The 20,283-nt window shown below is 41.3% G+C and overlaps 1 protein-coding gene across 1 annotated transcript; it reads left to right on the top strand.

Annotated features, from left to right (window-relative positions):
• The first annotated feature begins 740 nt into the window (after positions 1-740).
• On the top strand, positions 741-19,773 carry LOC124144338 (solute carrier family 28 member 3-like). Its single transcript, XM_046513699.2, has 12 exons — positions 741-884; positions 3,769-3,900; positions 4,917-5,296; positions 5,970-6,114; positions 6,538-6,726; positions 7,279-7,440; positions 11,573-11,698; positions 12,359-12,489; positions 13,316-13,484; positions 16,535-16,798; positions 17,386-17,566; positions 18,279-19,773. Exons 2-12 carry the CDS (start codon positions 3,796-3,798, stop codon positions 18,299-18,301), a joined length of 1,875 nt encoding a protein of 624 aa, XP_046369655.2. The 5' UTR covers positions 741-884; positions 3,769-3,795; the 3' UTR covers positions 18,302-19,773.
• The last annotated feature ends 510 nt before the right edge of the window (positions 19,774-20,283 follow it).

Below are 20,283 nucleotides of genomic sequence, written 5' to 3'. Positions count from 1 at the left end.
GAAATGTTTATGTACGACAGATATATTTTTCCAAAATTAAATGCCCATAATTAAGGGTGCATATAACACACGAGTACGTATTATACGCGAATAAATAAGTCTTGTGTACATTGATCAATCGGAAGGGGTGCTAAGAGGAATTGTTCACTAGCCAATATCTTAACAAATGTCGGCTTGGGCGCTTATTACGTCGAATACGGAATATATCTTACACTGCTTTTCGAATGTATGTGAAGCAACAAACACCACATCCTGACGGTGAAACAGTTTAGCATTCATATCTTAGTCACTTACAATGTAGATGTCAAAGTAGACACAATGGATAACAACGTCTTAATAGTATTCCTTATAGTAAAGAAGCTGTTATCCGTAAATTGTCTACTTTGCCATCCGTCAACGTCTAAGAAATGTCTCTCAAACAATGTATGTGTGTAAACAAAAGCGACGAACCCCTTTACATATTCATAAAACACCAATTGTCAAGGAAGAGAATAACCAATTTAGATTATCCGCCCAAACAGATTTGGCGTAGAACGGAAAATGAATGGACCACTGAAATCCGGGATGCCTCCAGGGTAAGCATATCCTGCCCTACCGATAGCATCTGTCATTTACAAAATTTGCTTAAAAATGTAAGTGTATGTTGCCTGAAGCTGCACAACTGTGCTACTGCCATGCGACGGCGGCCCGTAAACAAACCAAACAAACAAGTGAACGATGACTCAGACAACTCAGTGACAGGACAGTGCAAATAAACTAATAAATCTCTGCTACGAGAGGAGTCCAGCTCTGTGAGCAGAGTAAGCCGACCTCTGTCGAGGAGAGTAAACCTTGAGATGTCAACTACAAGGACAAAGAACGCGGACAAATTCGTTATCTGTAAGGTAAGCCAAGTGTCAGTTTAATGAATGTGTCATTTCAATGAAGAGAGAACTACAGACATGCTGAGAATGTTTTATGATTCTCTTTGGCTCATTTTCGGGGGCGGTCGGGTAGCCTAGTGGTTAAAGCGTTCGCTCGTCATTGGGTTCGATTCCCGACAAGGGTACAATGTGTGAAGCCCATTTCTGGTTTCCCCCGCCGTGATATTGCTGGAATATTGCTAAAAGCGGCGTAAAACCTCACTCACTCACTCTTTGGCTCATTTTCCGGAGCAGAGTGTATGGTAGTTTGCGTGGTTGAGACATGGAGATCGAGATCCACTTGTCGGTGTAGACAGTAGTTGAAAATCTGTTGGACAGTTATTCAAATAGTTGGTCAAATACGGACCAAAATATCGTGAGTGAGTGAGTGAGTTGGGTTTAACGCCGCTTTTAACAGTATTCCAGTTATAATACGGCGTGTCAGCTTAATGTGGGAGGAAAGCTCGAAGTGATGCAGTTTTTCAGACGTTTACCACTTCGGCAAAAAACCACGAGAACGGTTATGGTGCTGACAAGCTTAGAAACATAATCATGGCGAACCGGGATTCGCGGCGCCTTGGATGACTGGGCCATCCGTGCCCCTGCCAAAATATCGTGAGCAATCTCCTTCCGATTGGGATCACAACCTTAAAATAATTATGCCTTCACTCGAAGCATAAGCCAATAAATGGACCAAAAGAGAAGCGGAACGTGTTGAATGTCTTTCAGAGTGGGTTACGTCAGTGCGTGATGTTGATAAATGCATAAATTGAAAAAGAGGAAAAGGAAAACCCATTTTGTCCCATCCAGCTGTCATCCAATGTATGGCTGCCTTTCATGAAAAGTTTGTAGTTCTTCCCACTGACAAGGTCTCAAATAACATAACCATTATATGTAAGCATCTCTACATTAATCGTTTGATCAAAGAACATTTGAAGATGTGACATATCAAGTAATGCCACACATAAGGCCAGTATGATCACTGAGGAAGAAATCTGCCCAAACCATACATCAGTGCTATCAACTTTTGAATTGACTCTAAAACCCGAAGACACGTCCATTCCTCTTTTGTACTGGATTCCTAAGCTCCATATAAATACAAAGGAAGATATATTGCTGGGTCCAACAAATTAAATGTACCACCAAATCCCTGTCTCAAAGATTAACCATAATCCTTGATATAATCAAGGAAGGACTTTCTTCATGTTCACAGAAAGTATTTGTGACAAGTGGAATGAATACTACGTGGATTCTCGAAAACTCCAAGGATTTGCTTGATTTTTCACAATCTCAGAAACCAAACAGGCTCAATTCTGTCAAATCATTTGAATTTTAAACTTTATACACCACTATTTCACATGACAAATTAAAGAAAAAACGTCAATCCTTGATACCTGAGGCTTTTGTTAATTATAAAACATGGTTACAAATCTATTTTCAGATGTTCAGGTCAATTTGTCAAAAATGAATGCAAATGCCATCTGAAGTTTACTGCGAAAACAATGTGTCAAATTGAGTGAGTGAGTATAGTTTTACGCCGCCTTTTTTTTAGCAATATTCCAGCATTATCACGGTGGGGGACTCCAGAAATTGGCTTCACACATTGTACCCATGTCGGATATCGAACCCGGTCTTCGGCGTGACGAGCGAATGCTTTAACCACTAGGCTACCCGACCGCCCCCAATATGTCAAATGCTGGAGTTCCACATTGATAATAGCTACGTAATGTCTATGAGAGTCAAGACATTTAGGCAAGAAGTAGGCAGCCCAAAAGGAACCAATTGCCCTCCCCTTCTTGCTCATCCGTTTCTTTATGCACATGAATCATAATTACTCACCTGATCATGAACTAGAAATAACGAAGACCAGGGAGACAGTTTCATCTGTTTCATATTTACATCTGTGCATAAAGATTCAGAGTGACAAATGAGCTCCACAAGACTATGGCAAGAGGGAGGACTTCAACTTTCCAATAGTTCCTTTATGTCGAACAATATTCCTGCAGCTCCTTTGAGGTACCATCAAACATGATCTTTCTACCAAGCTTTCAAAGAGCGTCATACGACTCTTGTTCAGAAGTTTGATCAAAGTTACAATGTTCAAGGCCTGAGTAAAACTTTCAAAAAGTCGTATGGTAGACATGTGGAGGACATATCCAAATTTGACGCATCAGTGACAAAAACGATGTCTGATGCCATTCCCTATTTCAACTTGTACCATATCTTCCCGTGTTCTTTAAGGTGAATAATTGACTTGCCTTTGCATGTGTTTGTGCCACCGGTGGGACAGGATACGCCCAGCTTTTCACGAACATCTGGTTCAACACTGTTAGTGAGTCATAAGCACATGCTCATGATATAATCCGAATCGTACAATCGTCTCCGTTTGTGGCTGAGATTTGTTTGTGAAAGGTATTTTTTTCTATCAGAAGTATTATCTGTTCATGGCTCTCGTACAAAACTGTTGAAGGTTGTTTGATGTGGTTGGTATATCGGGTAGATGGTAGTGGGTTGTTTGTCTGCGGCAATGGCATCTAACAGGTTAAACGTACCAGGCAACACGGGGTCGTTGGATCTGACGGGGGTACTGACATACGTGTTGATATCAGTGGAATTGAATGACGCTGAATGTGATGTTTTTTCTGGGGGGTTTTCTAGTAGAAACAGGTATCACCATGTAGGTCTCATGCGAATGAGAACGAAATAGACTGTGCAAGGCACAATTGGCTATAGAGTTTGCTCGACGTTGATGATTTACATAATATGGGCCGTATGTATACATAGCAACTACACACACATATACGTGCAGACAGCTCCGTTACGGAGAATAGGCTTATTCACACAGTTGACCTGTTTTCTGACGCAGTGATCAGAGAGACACCCTTTTGTCGGAATGAATGCTGGGCCGACCCAGATCAGCCATCAGGCAGCAGACGGTACGGAGGAAGGTCAAGACAACCCAACCCATGCAACACCAAGTACTGACAGTCCTGCAAATGTAAGGTGCTTTCACATATTTTCAATGATCCATACATGTAATGTAATTCACACCACTATTTTGCCTTTTGCACAATGGAGTCTGTTTCGTCGGATGATGGAGATAGGTTATTCTCTGGCGTTGACATTTTATATTTACACAACAAGAAATAAGTCATACGCTTTACAAACGTAAGGTGGAATCCAACTAGTGAATGTATAAGCATTGAATTAGTCATGTTTTTGTTTGTTTGAACAAACCTTTCTGCAATAGAATGACAGAGGTAAAGACAGTGCTACATATATATCATATGTGTCAATCTGTTTTCCTCAAAGAGACATCCGGGTCACCGCTATATTATAACTGTACTCTCAATTCAACTGTAACCTCATTGTTGTATGGGGCATCCATAATCCGTTTGGTGTTATTTATTTATTTATTTTTTTTATTTTTTTTTTTATTTATCAACACAAATAATTTAACTTTAGGTATTTTCCATGATGCAAACTTCATTTAAACCACCAACTCCAACATAATAGAACACTGGGAATAATTTGGGCAATTTATGAACAAACTATTCATTCCCCAAACAACGACCACCCACACCAGCTCGTATCTGTGTCCGAGTCATATGTCCCGTTGTAACATGTATTCTGATCTAGTAACATGGTGTTACCTATTCATCTGCACCTGCGACTCAGGGATATTTGAGGCTGAATACATTTTGTAATGCATAGCACAATTCAACGGTTTCGTCATACCTTGGCTTTAAAACCTCATACATATTAATAAACCGACAAACGGGTCAGAATATACAATCTACAGTTTTTTCGTTGCTACCAAGGGTACAAGTGATCATATTCATGTAATCATAACGTTTTCCATTAGGTAGTTCAAACTGTTGAATTTGGACACTTTCAGAAGCCTAACATCAGCCAGACATCACCTCTTGAATTCCACAACCCTATAAAAAAACCAACTAGTATTCGTATTCCCAGTTATCTTGTTCATATGAGTATTCTTTTTTTATTCTTCAGACACCAACTTTTGGAATGAGTCATAGAAATAACAGCCCTGAATATGATCCCGAAAACCAGAAGGATGAAGATATGAATTGTTGTCAAATTGGCATAACATCAGCACAAAGTAAAGTCATAGCTTTTCACAAGGAACACACCACATGGATATGGAAAAGCATTGCTATTGTTGCATTTCTGTTATACGTGGCCTATTTTGGCTATGCTATGCACTGGCAATTTGGAGATGAAGGTTCCATCAGACTTTTAGTAGGAACCATATTTGGTGTGTTTCTCATCGTGATGAATCTGGTGTGGGACTCCATCAAGGCCCCGTTTGAAGCATGTGGATGCTTGTTCAGTAACACTGACGTTGCTATCAGAATGAAAATTTTGAGATGGTAAGGCCTTCGAGATAGCAAAACAGCAAAACTAATAAACAATTACTTTGGGCTTATGGAATAGATTAGTAGAATAACTACTATCATTATTGCTCTCATATTCCTTAGGCCCGTGAAGAATCCGGGTTAGAATTGGTTTTCCGCAAACCATCATTCTTGTCCTAATATATAGGCGTCTAAAGGGAACGGATGGTCATGCTCGCTGATGTGGGGAGGGGTAGGGGTGAGGGTGGTTGTTTGTTTGTTTGATTTCAACGCCGCACTCAGCAATATTCCGAATACCTGGTGGGCGTCTGTATACAAGTCGAGCCTGGACCAGTTAATTAATTGATATTGTGACCACCAATCCATGCATTTAAGATACAATGGCATGCATGAAACAAGTCAGCGAGACTGACCCCCTCTTAAACTTCTGTTCTGTTCTGTTCTTACGACAAGCGTGGGTTGCTGAAGAACCATTCTAATCTGTATGTTCACGGGTTCCTATTCAATGCATAAGTGTTGTAGGGAGATTCTTCAGTGACGTCTATTGTTCCAATCAACTGTTCCATGATAATTATATAAGTAATGTAAAAATATTACAATGTATTGTTATAATGTTTGCAGTGGTACTATGGATGTAGAAGTGTGGTTGGTGATTATCATGTCTATTTAACACGTTACCATGTTTCAGGGTGATGTACGTGTTATGTCTGGTAGCAATGATCGCGATCCTGGTGAATGAGGTGGCCATCCCCACACCTGACAACCTGATATCCCTCGCAGGTCTCGCTGCCTTCATCATCTTGTGTTTCATCTCCTCCACTAACCCCGGAAAGGTGGGTAGCGCAACTCATCCAGTATGGAAAGTGGTGCATGTTGAATTCTAAATGAGTGAGTGAGTGAGTTAGGTTTTGACAATATTACAGTTATATCACGACGTGTCAGCTTAATGTGGGAGGAAAGCCCGAAGTGATGCAGGTCTCAGACGTTTACCACTTACGTGAAACCCACGAGCACGGGTACGTTGCTGACAAACCCATAAGTCTCTGGTGTGCCCAAGGGACTAGAAACATAATTGGGGTGAACCGGGATTCGAACCCACAACCATAGGTTTCTGGCGTGCCCAAGGGACGCAACTCTGCACCGCGAATCGAGGCGCCTTAAACGAGTGGGCCACCGGTGCCCTCGAAGTCTTAATGAACTCAGAGTGTAAGACCTATGTCTTCGATGAGATTGGTTCTCTGCAATACTGTTTTCAGGTCGACTGGCACCCGGTTTTCTGGGGACTGGCTCTCCAGTTTTTCTTTGCTGCCATCATCCTGCGGAGACAGTGGGGATACGATGGGTTCAAGTGGCTTGGTGATCGAGTGACCGAGTTCCTGGCCCACACTGATGTTGCATCTAAGTTCGTCTTTGATAATACTGAGGCTTATGTCTTTGCATTTGCTGTAGGTATTTTGAAAATACTCCAAATAATCCATATCTTTGTCATATATGAACCGTTTGTACATGCACCCCAGTTTCAAGAAGACGAATTATCACATTAAAGAGAGCCTGTAATAACTGTCTTCATTCAACATGTACATGTATGGACCGGCGTACATGGACTTTGAAACAACATTCGTATTGATCTTCTTATAGTTCAACCACCCGTGACGATTCGGGTTAGAATTGGTCTTCAGCAACTCATCCTTGTCATAGGAGGCACCCGAAGGGATCGGTTGGCTCCGGCTTGCTGACATGGTTGATGCATCTCATCGTATCCCAAGTAGATCGGTGATCGATGCCCATGATGTCAATCACTGGACTTTCTGTTCCAGATTCGATTATTTACAGACAGTCGTCATTAAGGTGGATAATTGCTTTGTGCGGCGTTAAACAACAAACAAACAAACAAACACATTTTATCAAATTGGACAGAATATTGTTTATTTGAACATTATGAACAACTACAAATGATAAAGCAGAATCAATTGTTTCCAAACATCATCTGTTTTCAGATTATGGCTGTGGTCACTTTCTTCAGCGCCTTCATCTCCACCATGTATTACCTGGGTGTCATGCAAGCGGTGGTTCGTGTCCCTGGACGCTTCCTGTCATTTTGCCTCGGGACAACACCAGCGGAGTCGCTGAATGCTGCAGCAAACATTTTTATTGGCATGGTAGTCCATTCCTGTTCTCTACATCTTTGCTTTAAAGGACCCTCTCGAGATCTGGAAAAGCATATTTCAACAGTATTTTACGGCGTTTTCTACATTCTCTAGAAGTGTCCTTTTCAACAGCATGGTTCTAATGTTTTCCTAAAATATTGGGGCACGCCCAAAACCTTTGATTGTGAATCCGAATCCCGGTTCGCCCTGATAATAATTGTAGGTTTGTCAGCACCCGTGCTCGTGGCTTTCACCGAAGTGGTAAACGTCTGAGATCTGCATCACTTCTGGCTTTCCTCCCACATTAAGCTGACACGCCGCGATATAATTGTACTACTGTTAAAAGCGGCGTTAAACCCAACTCACTTACTCATTCCTAAAATACAGATGTCGGAAAATTAGAATGATACCACGCTACCAACAGGAACAGTCCACCCAGTATGTTTTCTTTCACCAGGTGTAATTTGTAGCATATTTGTTCCAGTTTTCACATGACATTTTCTCTTGGTATTTTATAACTCACCCTACAACCCGTTTAATAACAATACATAACCTGTAAGGACGCGATTATGTTGGCATCAGTTGGTTACTTGAAGGGGGGCGGTCGGGTAGCCTAGTAGTTAAAGCGTTCGCTCGTCACGCCGAAGACCCGGGTTCGATTCCCGACATGTGTACAATGTGTGAAGCCCATTTCTGGTGTCCCCCGCCGTGATATTGCTGGAATATTGCCAAAAGCGGCGTAAAACCATACACACTCACTCACTCACTACTGGAAGGGTGGCGTCGGTAACCACTGTGCAGCTGTATTGTTACATCTACTCTACTCCCGATAGAAACTATTGTTTTAAAAAACAACCATGCATCTCAAAACTGTATTGCTGACATATTTTACTTGAAGTTTGTGCGTTTTGCCATCTACCGCATAACTTTTGAAAAAGAGTATACGACTCCCACTTTCGTATTGTAGTAGCGGAAGTATCATGGGATTGAAGAAGTTCAGGGCATCACTAACAAACAAAGTATTATGTCGAGAGATCGTCTAACCATTCACTACCACCTCCACGTATTGAACGTTGTGATGTAAATGGGTGTAGCGCTCCTTGGACCAAATGGACAGTCGTTATAACTGTCGACCTCAATCTCCTGTAGTGAATCCTTCCTGCTCCGAAAATGAACAAATGATAAACGAGGTCTGGTCATAAAGTTCTAAGCCTAACAAACAAAAAACAACAATTGTGAAAGTGTTTATTTATATTTTTCAATTTAATCCCCCTGTTGATGTTTAATACACTTCTCATATCGATAGTGAAGCTCTTCAATTCCAGGAAGAAGTGTTGTGAAGCCACAATGAGAAACCCATTCACGGCAGCTTTGAGGTCATCATTGCCATCATAGCGCTGTTCACGAAGGCGTTGTTTCAGTTTAGAAAACAGGTGGAAACCACTTGGTGCCAGGGCTGGCGAGTATGGAGGGTTAGGAGGCTTTTCGAACCCACATTGTCGCACAGCAGTCTTTGCAAGTCGAGAGGTGTGAAAAGAGGCATTGCCATGAAATAGTTCTTCACTGATTTGGAAGACTTGAATTTCTTTGGTGCAGGAGAAGTGGAATGGTACCATTCCATGGATTGACGTTTTGACTCGGCATCATAGCGATAGACCCGTGTTTCATCACCCGTTACTAATCTCTTTTTGAATTTGACGAAATCTTCCTCAATTAGCTCTAAATGTTCTCTGGCAATGTCAGTTCTTTTTTCCTAAAGATCAGAATTTAGAAACTTTGGCGCCCAACGAGCAGATATCTTATTCGTCTTTACATTTCATGAATAATAGTTTCAATGGATCCATGGCTTAGACCAGTGTCCTACTCAAGTTCAGCAATGGTAATTTTGTTTGTTTGTTTATTTGTTGTTTAACGCCACACTCGGCGATAATATTCCAGATATATGAGCATCCATCCACGCAATTGGAATACGAAGACATGCATCAACTAAGTCAGCGAGTCTGACCACCCGATCCCGTTAGTCGCCTCTTACGACAAGCACGGTCGCCTTTTATGGCAAGCGTAGGTTTCTGAAGACCTATTACAGTAAAGTACGGTTATAACGAACTCAAAGAGACTACTAATTTTAGTTCGTTATAACCGTAGTTCGTTATAAGCATATATACAGCATAACTACAGCAAATAGTCGGGTCCAAAAAAGTAAGTTCTTATATCCGTCAGTTCGTTATAAGCGTGTTCGCTATAACCGTAGTTTACTGTATAGGCCTTTTACGGCAAGAATGGGTTGCTAAAGATCTTTTCTACGCCGGATCTTCACGGGTCAGCAATTGTAATACTTCTATCTGACAGTATAAGTTTTCTATCTCCTTGATTGAATCTTCTTTGATGGAAGTTGAGGGACGTCCAGACATAGGGTCATTATCAAGGCTTGTTGTCCCAGCCTTAAACCTAAGTGCCCAATGTTTATTAGTTGAATAGCTCGGGCACTTACCCTATACTCTTGTGACATGCGGTCATATATGGAGATTACTTTTCTTGAAAAAAACTGCTTGGTACTCGTTCTTTTCTATTTCTGTGTCCATTTGGGCTCCTACCATTTTCAACTGGCTGTCACTAATGTACAAACGGCCTCAACAAACCAAATACACTTGCAATGAACTACTCAAACAATGTACTACATTGACTAGTTCACTTTGTTATGGCCCATAGTTGAAAGTTAGTAAGGTTTAGAACCTTTTGATGAACCATCTGCTGACTCGTATGAAATCACATAGCCAACATGGCATGACTCGATTATTCCCCCAGGTAATCAAAACCATGTTGGAAGCTAGAGATTCAGCTGAATTAAGATGATTCTAACTTGGGGATGTTTGTGTGTATAAATACAAGATACAAGAAGCTTTATTTGACGTCGGATATTATAATACAAAGCACATAAGCTATAAAGCAATTTTCCCTCAAACCAGCTAAAACCAATCTGCAAAACAGAAATACGTTCACGAAAAAGAAACATCAAGATAGAAGAGAAAATAAATACTAGAATTGAGGAGTCCCCGGCTGAGTCATCGGATGACTGAGCAATTGCATATAGAACCGTCTCATTTGTGGACCAGTCCGCAGAACTGCCAAAAAGATTCAGCTTATGGAATTCATTGGGCATGTTGTGTTCCGGTTTATTCTCACTGGGGGGCAGGCCTGGGGAATTAAAATTAACGGTCCGGTCCAAAGCTATAGACTGTTACACTCTACATTAAATCAGGGTGAACAGTATGATCAAGTCGAGCCTTGTCATTTACCAGTAAGTGAACCGTGTCAACTGTTTCATCATAAATTGATCATACATTATATCATATAATGAGGCTGTCAATTCTCGTTTTGTACGCGGGATTCGGGGATCCCAATGACGCCTTATACATAAATGTCTGTACCAGCATTTAGAATGAGTGAGTGAATGAGTGAGTGAGTGAGTGAGTGAGTTGGGTTTAACGCCGCTTATAACAGTATTCCAGTCATATCGCGGCGTGTCAGCTTAATGTGGGAGGAAAGCCCGAAGTGATGCAGGTTTCAGACGTTTACCACTTCGGTGAAAGCCACGAGCACGGGTATGGTGCTGACAAACCTAGAAACATAAATGGGGCGAACCGGGATTCGAACCCACAATCATAGGTTTCTGGCGTGCCCAAGGGACGCAACTCTGCACAGCGAATCGCGGCGCCTTAGACGACTGGGCCACCCGTGCCCCCCACCAGCCATTAGAAGAAGGCATACGAGTGGAGAACAGTTGTCGTTATAAAAAAAAGAATGACTTGTCCCTGATTTTCTCTCGCTGGATTTGTTCCAGAAGTGCCACATAGGGGGACAATTATCTAAATTAGCAATGATAAAATATTTGTAGATGGCCATTTATCCTATCTGGTGAAATTTTGACACCCATGTACCAACCACGTCTTTTTTCAGTGTCGAATTTCGATAATCTATAACGTTTAAATGAGTAATTAATAAACAACTACATGTACGCTTGTCCCCGCTGGATACCGTTTTTATGTATGATCATGAGGTCATTACAAAACGTGTCTACCGGGGACTCAGCTGAACCAGCTGATAAGAGCAAGCTTTTACCTGCTTATGGATTATTGTTTTTCAGGCTGAAGCGCCACTTTTGATCAAGCCATTTTTGGAGACAATGACAGTTTCCGAGCTCCACGCAGTGATGACAGGAGGATTCGCTACAATTGCAGGAGGCTTGTTTGGAGCTTATATCGGGTTTGGGGTAAGACAACATATCACATCCCTACTGATAATTATTATTGTAAATAAAGTTTGTCCAGAATAAATTTATATAAAAGCATATGTGCCATGCTTTGAAAAACGTACAACCATTTGTGGTAACTACGTACAAACGCTTAATGCACCCTAAATTATTTTTCAATTTATGTAAAATACATTCGCTAAAACTGTTACTTTACCAATAAATCATGTATGAATATGTTACTGGTTTTGAGGAAACATATTCTCTCTCCTATGAAAGGCAACCTCCCCAAAAAGTAACAATATGATTAATCTGTTATTACTGGTTTACGGGTTTAAATTTTGGAGTTTTTGATGCTATGCGATAGGATAATTATGATACATTTATAGAAATTAGAAGAATTTAGATAGGAGTGATTAAGAGAACGGTCGATTTTATCGCACACATTGCATAGTTTACATTTCAGAGATATATTATTGGTATTCTAGAAAGATCCATCCTTAATACTCCCTGCGGGAAAGAATAGTTCAGTGTCATCAACTGATACTTACGTGTTAACGAACACGACAATCCACTGAAACTAAGTCGAATATAGAAGCTCGTCGCAGTACGTTCAAACAGTTGTTACATATGCCTAATAATCTACACATACTCTCACTTCCGATTTAATTCTTTCTTCAGGTTCCTGCCAATCATTTACTGTCAGCGTCAATAATGTCCGCACCAGCGGCTTTGGCCATCTCTAAACTGATGTGTCCAGAGACTGAAGTGACCACCGCATCGTCACACGACTATGGGAAAACGATGAAAGGGTGGGTGTATAGTGTTTGTTGTCTACTAGTAGTCCACATTAACATCATAAATCAGTAAAAGGAAGAATAGTGGGTTTGCCCAACAGCCATCGGCCTTGACAGGACATCCCTTGAGAACCACGGGAATTGATCCAGGGTTTAGTGTGGGTTTGCCAAAATGCGAGGCCTGGAGATATAGAGGATGAAAAATGCTGGCCATTGTCATTGTTGTCAATAGGAGGCTTATCTTGTTCACTGACTGACACGCAAACGCAACCCTCAAAAATATTTTGATGGAAAGGACGTCTTCATGTCCATGATAACTGTCCTTGGCTTTGGTTTGTAGGTAATACGAGATACCTCCCTTACCATTTCCCTTATGTCAGCGATGGATTTGGTCGGTAAAATTTAAAAATTCAGGTCGGGTAATTTGCGATCGCAAGAACCACGGGAATGGATATAGGGGTTAGTGAGGTTTACCGAAATTCTAGCCATGGAGATGAAGATGATGAGCATCTTTAAACTTGAAAACAAATGTTCGTAACAAACAACATATATGACTGACCCTATTCGTGTACAAGACACGTAAACCTCCACAACAAATATACCTTTCTCAAGATACCCGTAGCCAATTACCCAAAGTCTCATCTAAGACTTGAATACAAATATCGGTGCAACTGTAAAGACTGGAGTGCCTACCTTCCTGCCCAAAGCGCATTTTTAGAATATACATGTGAAAGTTTTATCTTGAATATCGTAATGGATCAAAGTCTGTATATAACAATCCTACGCTTCTAGAGGTTGAAACATTTTGTTAATGGCATAATTTAGTCTTTTAATGTCACAGGAAGGAACGCAACCTGATTGAGGCGGCCTCCGAGGGTGCATCAACGTCCATCAGCCTCATCGCCAACATCGTTGTCAACCTCATTGCTTTTCTCTCTCTACTTTCCTTCGTCAATGCCACACTAAACTGGTTTGGGGACCGTGTAGGCGTCGAAGGCTTCACATTTGAGGTAGGACAACATAGTTAAGTAATTTATAAGGGAGCTTGTTCACAAAATTGATTTTAAACTATTCATAATCTCAGTCCATTGTACTATTCCAACTGGTATGTGTTTATGAATCACTACCAAATAGCGAAAAGGCAAAGAAGTAATGTCATTCACTGTTTTTTTTCATGTTTTTGCATAAAACGTACTGCTTGCATTCACAAAGCACAGGAGGTTCCTTGATATGCTAGTGAACGTTGAACTTGATATTTTGGTTTTTTTAAATATTTGGTGCCTTTACCTTTGTGAGCACTGTATTTTGTAAAAAAAGCTACTCCCTGGTCGTGAAGTCGAGCAGGAAAACGGCTTTTCGGAAACAGCTATGGATTTAATTATGATATTTTGGGATCAAGGGATACAAAAGTTGGTAGAGTTCAAAACTCAGAATTGGGAGCTAAATAGTTTACAGAGTAAAAGACTTTGTTATTTTGGACAAGAGGAAACCTTTACCATACGAGGGTGACAGTTTGCATACATCGTTAATGGATAAATATGTTGATCGAAATGTTATACTTTATTGAGTTATGGCTCTTGTTTAATCTTTGAACATGCTGCACAGGATCCCTGATGATGACAAATATACATACATATACTCTTCAAAAAATGAAACGCAATACGTATATTTTTGGCCATAGATGCACAATTAGCGGACCAAGAGGTGCCAAATGAAGAGGTTTAATGTCTTATAGCGTCAGTGACAAATTTCCCGGATCAAACTGATCACAAGGTCATACAAACCATTAGTCGGGAAATATGTACGATTCGGAAAAACGTACCTAGTGCATCAACAAAATTGACATGGAGCTGCACGTATTGCACTATGAATGGCATTAAAGTGCAGGGTTTTTGGTTGCCTGGCATCTGTGTCGATCGAAAAGTGACAGTTCAACAACTTGCCAAGATTAACAGAATTGTAAATAAACAACGTCACCCCCGCCCAAGATCGCTACATCCCACTGCGCCACCTCCGTGGACGGACGACCACAGCCACCTCAACCGTGTCCCTAATACCCGGACTGCGCAGTCTCCGACCAGACCGTACGAAACCGTTTAAAAGCAGCAGGTCTACGAGCAAGACGTCCTGCTCGACGCGTCATATTGAATCGACAACATCGTCAACAACGACTGCATTGGTGTCGTCAACACAGGTATGGCTCCAAATGCGATGGACTGATGTCTGATTCAGCGACGAATCAAGATTTCTCTTCCGTCGAGGGGATGGACGAGCACGGGTCTACAGACGCCCGGGAGAACGTTGCGCCGGAAACTGCGTACAGAAAGTGGACAGGTTTGGTGGGGGTAGCGTTATGATGCAGGCGGCTATCTCTCATCATGGCAGGACAGGTTTGGTCCATATCTTACGGCTCAACGATACATCAAGGAAATTCTCCTACCACACTGACCTTCACCTTGGACTTTTCCTATGTACCGATAACTGAGATGACTACAATCAGCAAGTGTTCTCTCCACAACATTTTGGCGGTTGTACGGTTCCTATATAAATTTATTTTCCTACCTCACACAAATCTGGCTCTGCGTTTCTTATTTTGAAGAGTATATGATGTTTGAGTTCGAAACTCCACATCAGAAATTCATATAAATTCCCAGAGTTACAGTTATATCACGGCGTGTCAGCTTAATGTGGGAGGAAAGCCCGAAGTGATGCAGGTCTCAGACGTTTACCACTTCGGTGAAACCCACGAGCACGGGTATGGTGCTGACAAACCTAGAAACATAATCGGGGCGAACCGGCATTCGAACCCACAGTCATAGGTTTCTGGCGTGCCCAAGGGACGCAACTCTGCATAGCGAATCGCGGCGCCTTGGACGACTGGGCCACCCGTGCCCCCTGTACCCAAAAGAATAGGACTGGATACAAGCATGACAGTGATAAAGCATACATAATAAAGGGATACGCCTGTTGATCCTCTGCGATCCCCAAATGGAACAGATTGTTGTGGAAACCGCTATGACACAAGGATTACATTTTGCATGCATCATCAAAGGATAAACATTTTTGATTGAGTTTGAATACTGCCAATTTCTAAGAAACCTTTATAGATGACATTTTGTAAACATCATTGATCATTGTTGAGTGTGTTACCAAGTTTTAAAACAGACATAAAGAAGTAATTTTTTACAGTGTAATGTCTCTTACTTTTTTCTTATTTTGCTCTGAGAAGAGGGTTCGTTTCTAAACATTTTTCGGAATTTGTTTCATTTTTCCTCTGTTGCTTTGGAATAGCAACATTTTCAAATTTGGCTGTTTTTTCTTCTTGTTGGATCTTTTCCAAAATGGTCTACGACACTTTGCAAATGTATCAGACGAGTTGGTATTGGTTCATATCATTTTCTTGGAAATATGATTATGTATTGACAATGGTAAGCGTGCAAGGATAGCGGGAGATATGAACGAATCTCTCTTTTGATCGTGTGGTAAGTGGGTACAGAACTGAGGTACAAATGTGTAACATTTGTTATGAAATAGTAATGGACGGTGGCCTGTCCCTGAACAAATTATAAAGCATTCAATCAAACAAGAACCTTAATCAAATCTGCATCATGGCCACGTGAATGTATGTACTTGCAGTAAATGTTTATCAGGATTCGTTTTGTGCAAGAGTGTCAGATTAATTTAGGAAAAGAGCTCAACAATGATGCAGGGCATGTTCTTATATAATGCAAACTCAGGGAGCATGTGGAGTTCCAACCAACGACCAACGGGCCCTGGCATGAAATCTAAGAGAAGTTACACTGCAAAGCAAATTGCAATATCTATGACTGACATGCTTTGTAATGTTCCCCATTGCGATTGCAATGCTTTTGTCTTCTTCTTTCAGTTTATATGTTCCTAAATGTTGTATCCAATTGCCTTGTTCAACCAAGTCAGCGAGCCTGACCACCCGATCCCGTTAGTCGCATCTTACGACAAGCATGGTCGCATTTTAAGGCAAGCATGACCAAATCTAACCCTGATGCATTGCTACATTCATGACATTGTCTTCTTCTTTCAGTTAATTTGCTCCTATCTGCTGTACCCAGTGGCCTTGTTCATGGGTACACAGCCATCTGACTGTCGCCGCGTGGCTGAGCTGGTTGGCGTGAAGACCTTCACGAACGAGTTCATAGCCTACAAATCTCTTCAGGAACTGCTGCAAAACAGACAGACGTTCCTTAACTACACACAGAACTACGGCTACGAGGATAAGTGGTACTGGGATGGCCAAGCTGCTGTTCTTACTCAATGGAATATGACGCTTAAGAGAGGATTCATGGAGGTTAGTGCTTGTAAAAAGGTTAATTTTTACTTTTACTAATTCTTCTTTTCCCCCGCATATGCTGTTGAAACCATCATGTTATAATTAAGATATACAGCGGCATGGATCGATGTTCATGATGTTAATCATTGGATTGTCTGGTCCAGACTGGATTATTTACAGATCGCCGTCATATGCTTGGAATATTGTTGAGTGCGGCGTTAAACAACAAACAAGCAAACAAACACTCTTAAAGGTGGCGTCATTATACATATGGGGCCATGGGTGGCCCAGTCATTTAAGGCGCCGCGAATCGCTGTGCAGAGTTGCGTCCCTTGGGCACGCCAGAAACCTATGATTGTGGGTTCGAATCCGGGTTCGCCCGGATTATGTTTCTAGGTTTGTTAGCACCATACCCGTGCTCGTGGGTAAACGTCTGAGGCCTGCATCACTTCGGGCTTTCCTCCCACATTAAGCTGACACGCAATGATATAACTGGAAGAATGTGAAAAGCGGTATTAAACACCAAACTTACTCATTATACATATTTTCGGAGTGACTGTAACACGCATGTTGTCTAAGGCTTCGTGGTGTGTCTTGACTTCCAGGAACGCTCAGAGGTGATATCAACGTATGCATTATGCGGGTTTTCAAACTTTGGCTCCATGGGCATCCTCCTGGGTGGGCTATCGGCGCTCGCTCCTTCTCGGAAGAAGGATCTGTCTTCACTAGTTCTGCGAGCAATGATAGCAGGGAATATTGCATGTTTCACCACAGCATGTATCGCGGGTAAGAATATACTATTTCATTCCATAGAGACACAAAAAGTGTTTCTATAACTATAATACAATCATATATAATTAAGATTTCTGTAATTTCTAAGTTCATGAGGGGCGGTCGGGTAGCCTAGTGGTTAAAGTGTTCGCTCGTCCCGAGGAAGACCCGGATTCGATTCCCGACATGGGTACAATGTGTGAAGCCCATTTCTGGTGTCCCCCGCCGTGATATTGCTGGAATATTGCTAAGAGCGGCGTAAAACCATACTCACTCTAAGTTCATGATACTTTGTACTAAATGTTATTCCCAGAAGCTTGATTCCATGGAAGCTGACAATAGATATTAAGTAAGGGAGAAATTATGAGAATATGAATCATCAGATTGGAATAAATTCCTCTGACTTAAACCATATTGTGATTGGTGTGCAATTTCTCTACAATTTTGCATAATGACTTACATGCTTGCTTAATATGCACGTTCAGAATGGCCTGGTGTTTCCTTGGAATATCTAGAATGAGAAGTTTCCAGCATTTCCGAAAGTAGGGGTTGTACGGTAGCCTTGTGATGTTTATACCTGGGTCGATGGTGCAGTTCTGTTCGTTAGTGATCATCACAATTTCTTTTGTATCTCTATCTGATCTTGTTCAAATAAATATGATATTCAAAACATTCAATAATCTGCTTTAAATATGACACGTGACTTATATTTTGTTTTATTTTTCAGGTTTGTTCTACAAAGAATTCTAATCTTGTAACGAAAATGGTATTAATTCAACAGTTTGGATACACATGTTGTACTCATTTTGTTATCATACTCATAATCTAAGATTCGAAACCAGGAAAGACAATCTAAGCACGATTGAAGGCATCAGTCATCGTGTTCACTGTTGTTACTTAATTACTATGTTCTAATAAAATACGATATGTAAGGTTGTCAATCAAAGAAACGTCCCAATTCAAAACTAGAGCCAATGGTATCTTTAGACCACACCTAGACATAATGCTGAATTACTATTGTTTATGTTAATGTCTAAACCTTCATGATTATATAACGTGAGTTTGAGACTATCATAGCGTTGTGACAGCTGTAACGATATATGTAGTACTACTCTTACAAAAGAAGAGGGTCATGAAATATTAATGTTAATACCAGGTACTAGAAGTTAAGTGTTGACGACAAACATCCAAGAACGTCTATGTCTGTAAAGCTTAACACCAAAACATATCCTATTGTTTGTATGTGCCTCACGCGGTAGCGACATACACATTCGTAGGGTGTAATTACTGATTTTGACACTTTCACGGAAGGTCGATTTATCTGTGGAGACCATTATTTCTGTCAATCTGATTGATTCTGCTTATCATATACACTTGTGGTCGGTGGCTTATGATGTTGACGCACACGTCTCCCCATCATCTGCAAGAGCAGTGGGTCAGCCCCAATCAAACAGCCATCGGGTGACTCGTGCGCAGTCTGCCTCGTTGAGTGAATGAATGTTTGACAAATCTTGGCGGTATCACGCAGAACTGGTCAAAATCGCCAGCTTTGAAATTTCCAATTTTATCAATTCCGTCCTTGAAGATCTACCGTCATTCTTTACTGCCGGTTGTACCCAATTCGTTCATTATTATCATACAACTATTATTAGAAAATGATATCTAACAGTTTGGGAAAATTTCAGATATTTCCGAGTATCTCAAATTGTTTTTAAGTATGTACTTGACATGTGTCAGGTTCACTGTGGCACGTGATACAGTCAAACTGGTTCATGACACATGTTTCTGCTGGGAACGTCTGGTGGTACTCAGGGCAAATTACTGGATTTGCATGCAATGCAAACACATTTCCAGATATTGAACTGCTAGAATTCAGGCTCATAGCACAGTGAAGAAACTTCGGTGACTCGACAGAACTCGCATCTGTGTTTGGCCATAACAACCCACTTGCACAAAGCGATCTTAGCGTTAAGATGATCGTAACTCCCATACTTTAACATAGGCTTACGATCGTCTTAGCTCTAAGATCGCTTTGTGCAAGTGGGCCCTGGTGAACATATGGAGGCCTTCTGCGCAACTCACAACATGTCCTCCTGATCAGGGGGCACGGGTGGCCCAGTCGTCTAAGGCGCCGCGATTCGCTGTGCAGAGTTGCGTCCCTTGGGCACGCCAGAAACCTATGATTGTGGGTTCGAATCTTGGTTCGCCCCAATTATGTTTCTAGGTTTGTCAGCATCGTACCCGTGCTCGTGGGTTTCACCGAAGTGGTAAACGTCTGAGACCTGCATCACTTCGGGCTTTCCTCACACATTAAGCTGACACGCCGCGATATGACTGGAATACTGTTAAAAGCGGCGTTAAACCCAACTCAATCACTCACTCACTCCTCCTGATCATTTAGACAGGAGCCAGGATGTGCTTTTATAATAAAGCTGCAAACGTTTAGGCAAACTGGCTGGGTTGGATCCTGCACCTAAATCCCTAAATGTTTAAACTATCGGTCCAAGTGTTTTACTCATTAAACCAAAGACACTAGTGGACTATAATTACTTTTTAATAACTTGAAACGTCAGACTAAGTGTCCTGTGTGAACAATGGCCGTGCTTTTGTATCATCCATGCTTAAAGACATTCAAACTTATTAACGTGAGAGAAAATGAAACCACAATAAGAAGTCTTCATTGTTGTTGTCCTTAAACATTCTCATCAGCAAATGATGAAGAACTGTCATAA

The sequence above is a fragment of the Haliotis rufescens genome, unplaced genomic scaffold (assembly GCF_023055435.1).
Source record: "Haliotis rufescens isolate VD_foot unplaced genomic scaffold, xgHalRufe1.0.p SCAF_37, whole genome shotgun sequence".
NCBI classification, from domain to species: domain Eukaryota; kingdom Metazoa; phylum Mollusca; class Gastropoda; order Lepetellida; family Haliotidae; genus Haliotis; species Haliotis rufescens.
Note: the sequence above shows the minus strand (reverse complement) of the source record. Positions and strands in the feature narration are given on the sequence as shown.

Excerpts from the sequence above, each read along its gene's own strand:
- LOC124144338 (XM_046513699.2), top strand. The coding sequence starts at position 3,796 with ATGAATGCTGGGCCGACCCAGATCAGCCATCAGGCAGCAGACGGTACG. Across the intron at positions 11,699-12,358 it reads GAGCTTATATCGGGTTTGGG|GTTCCTGCCAATCATTTACT; the intron begins GTAAGACAACAT and ends TTCTTTCTTCAG. Across the intron at positions 16,799-17,385 it reads TTAAGAGAGGATTCATGGAG|GAACGCTCAGAGGTGATATC; the intron begins GTTAGTGCTTGT and ends CTTGACTTCCAG.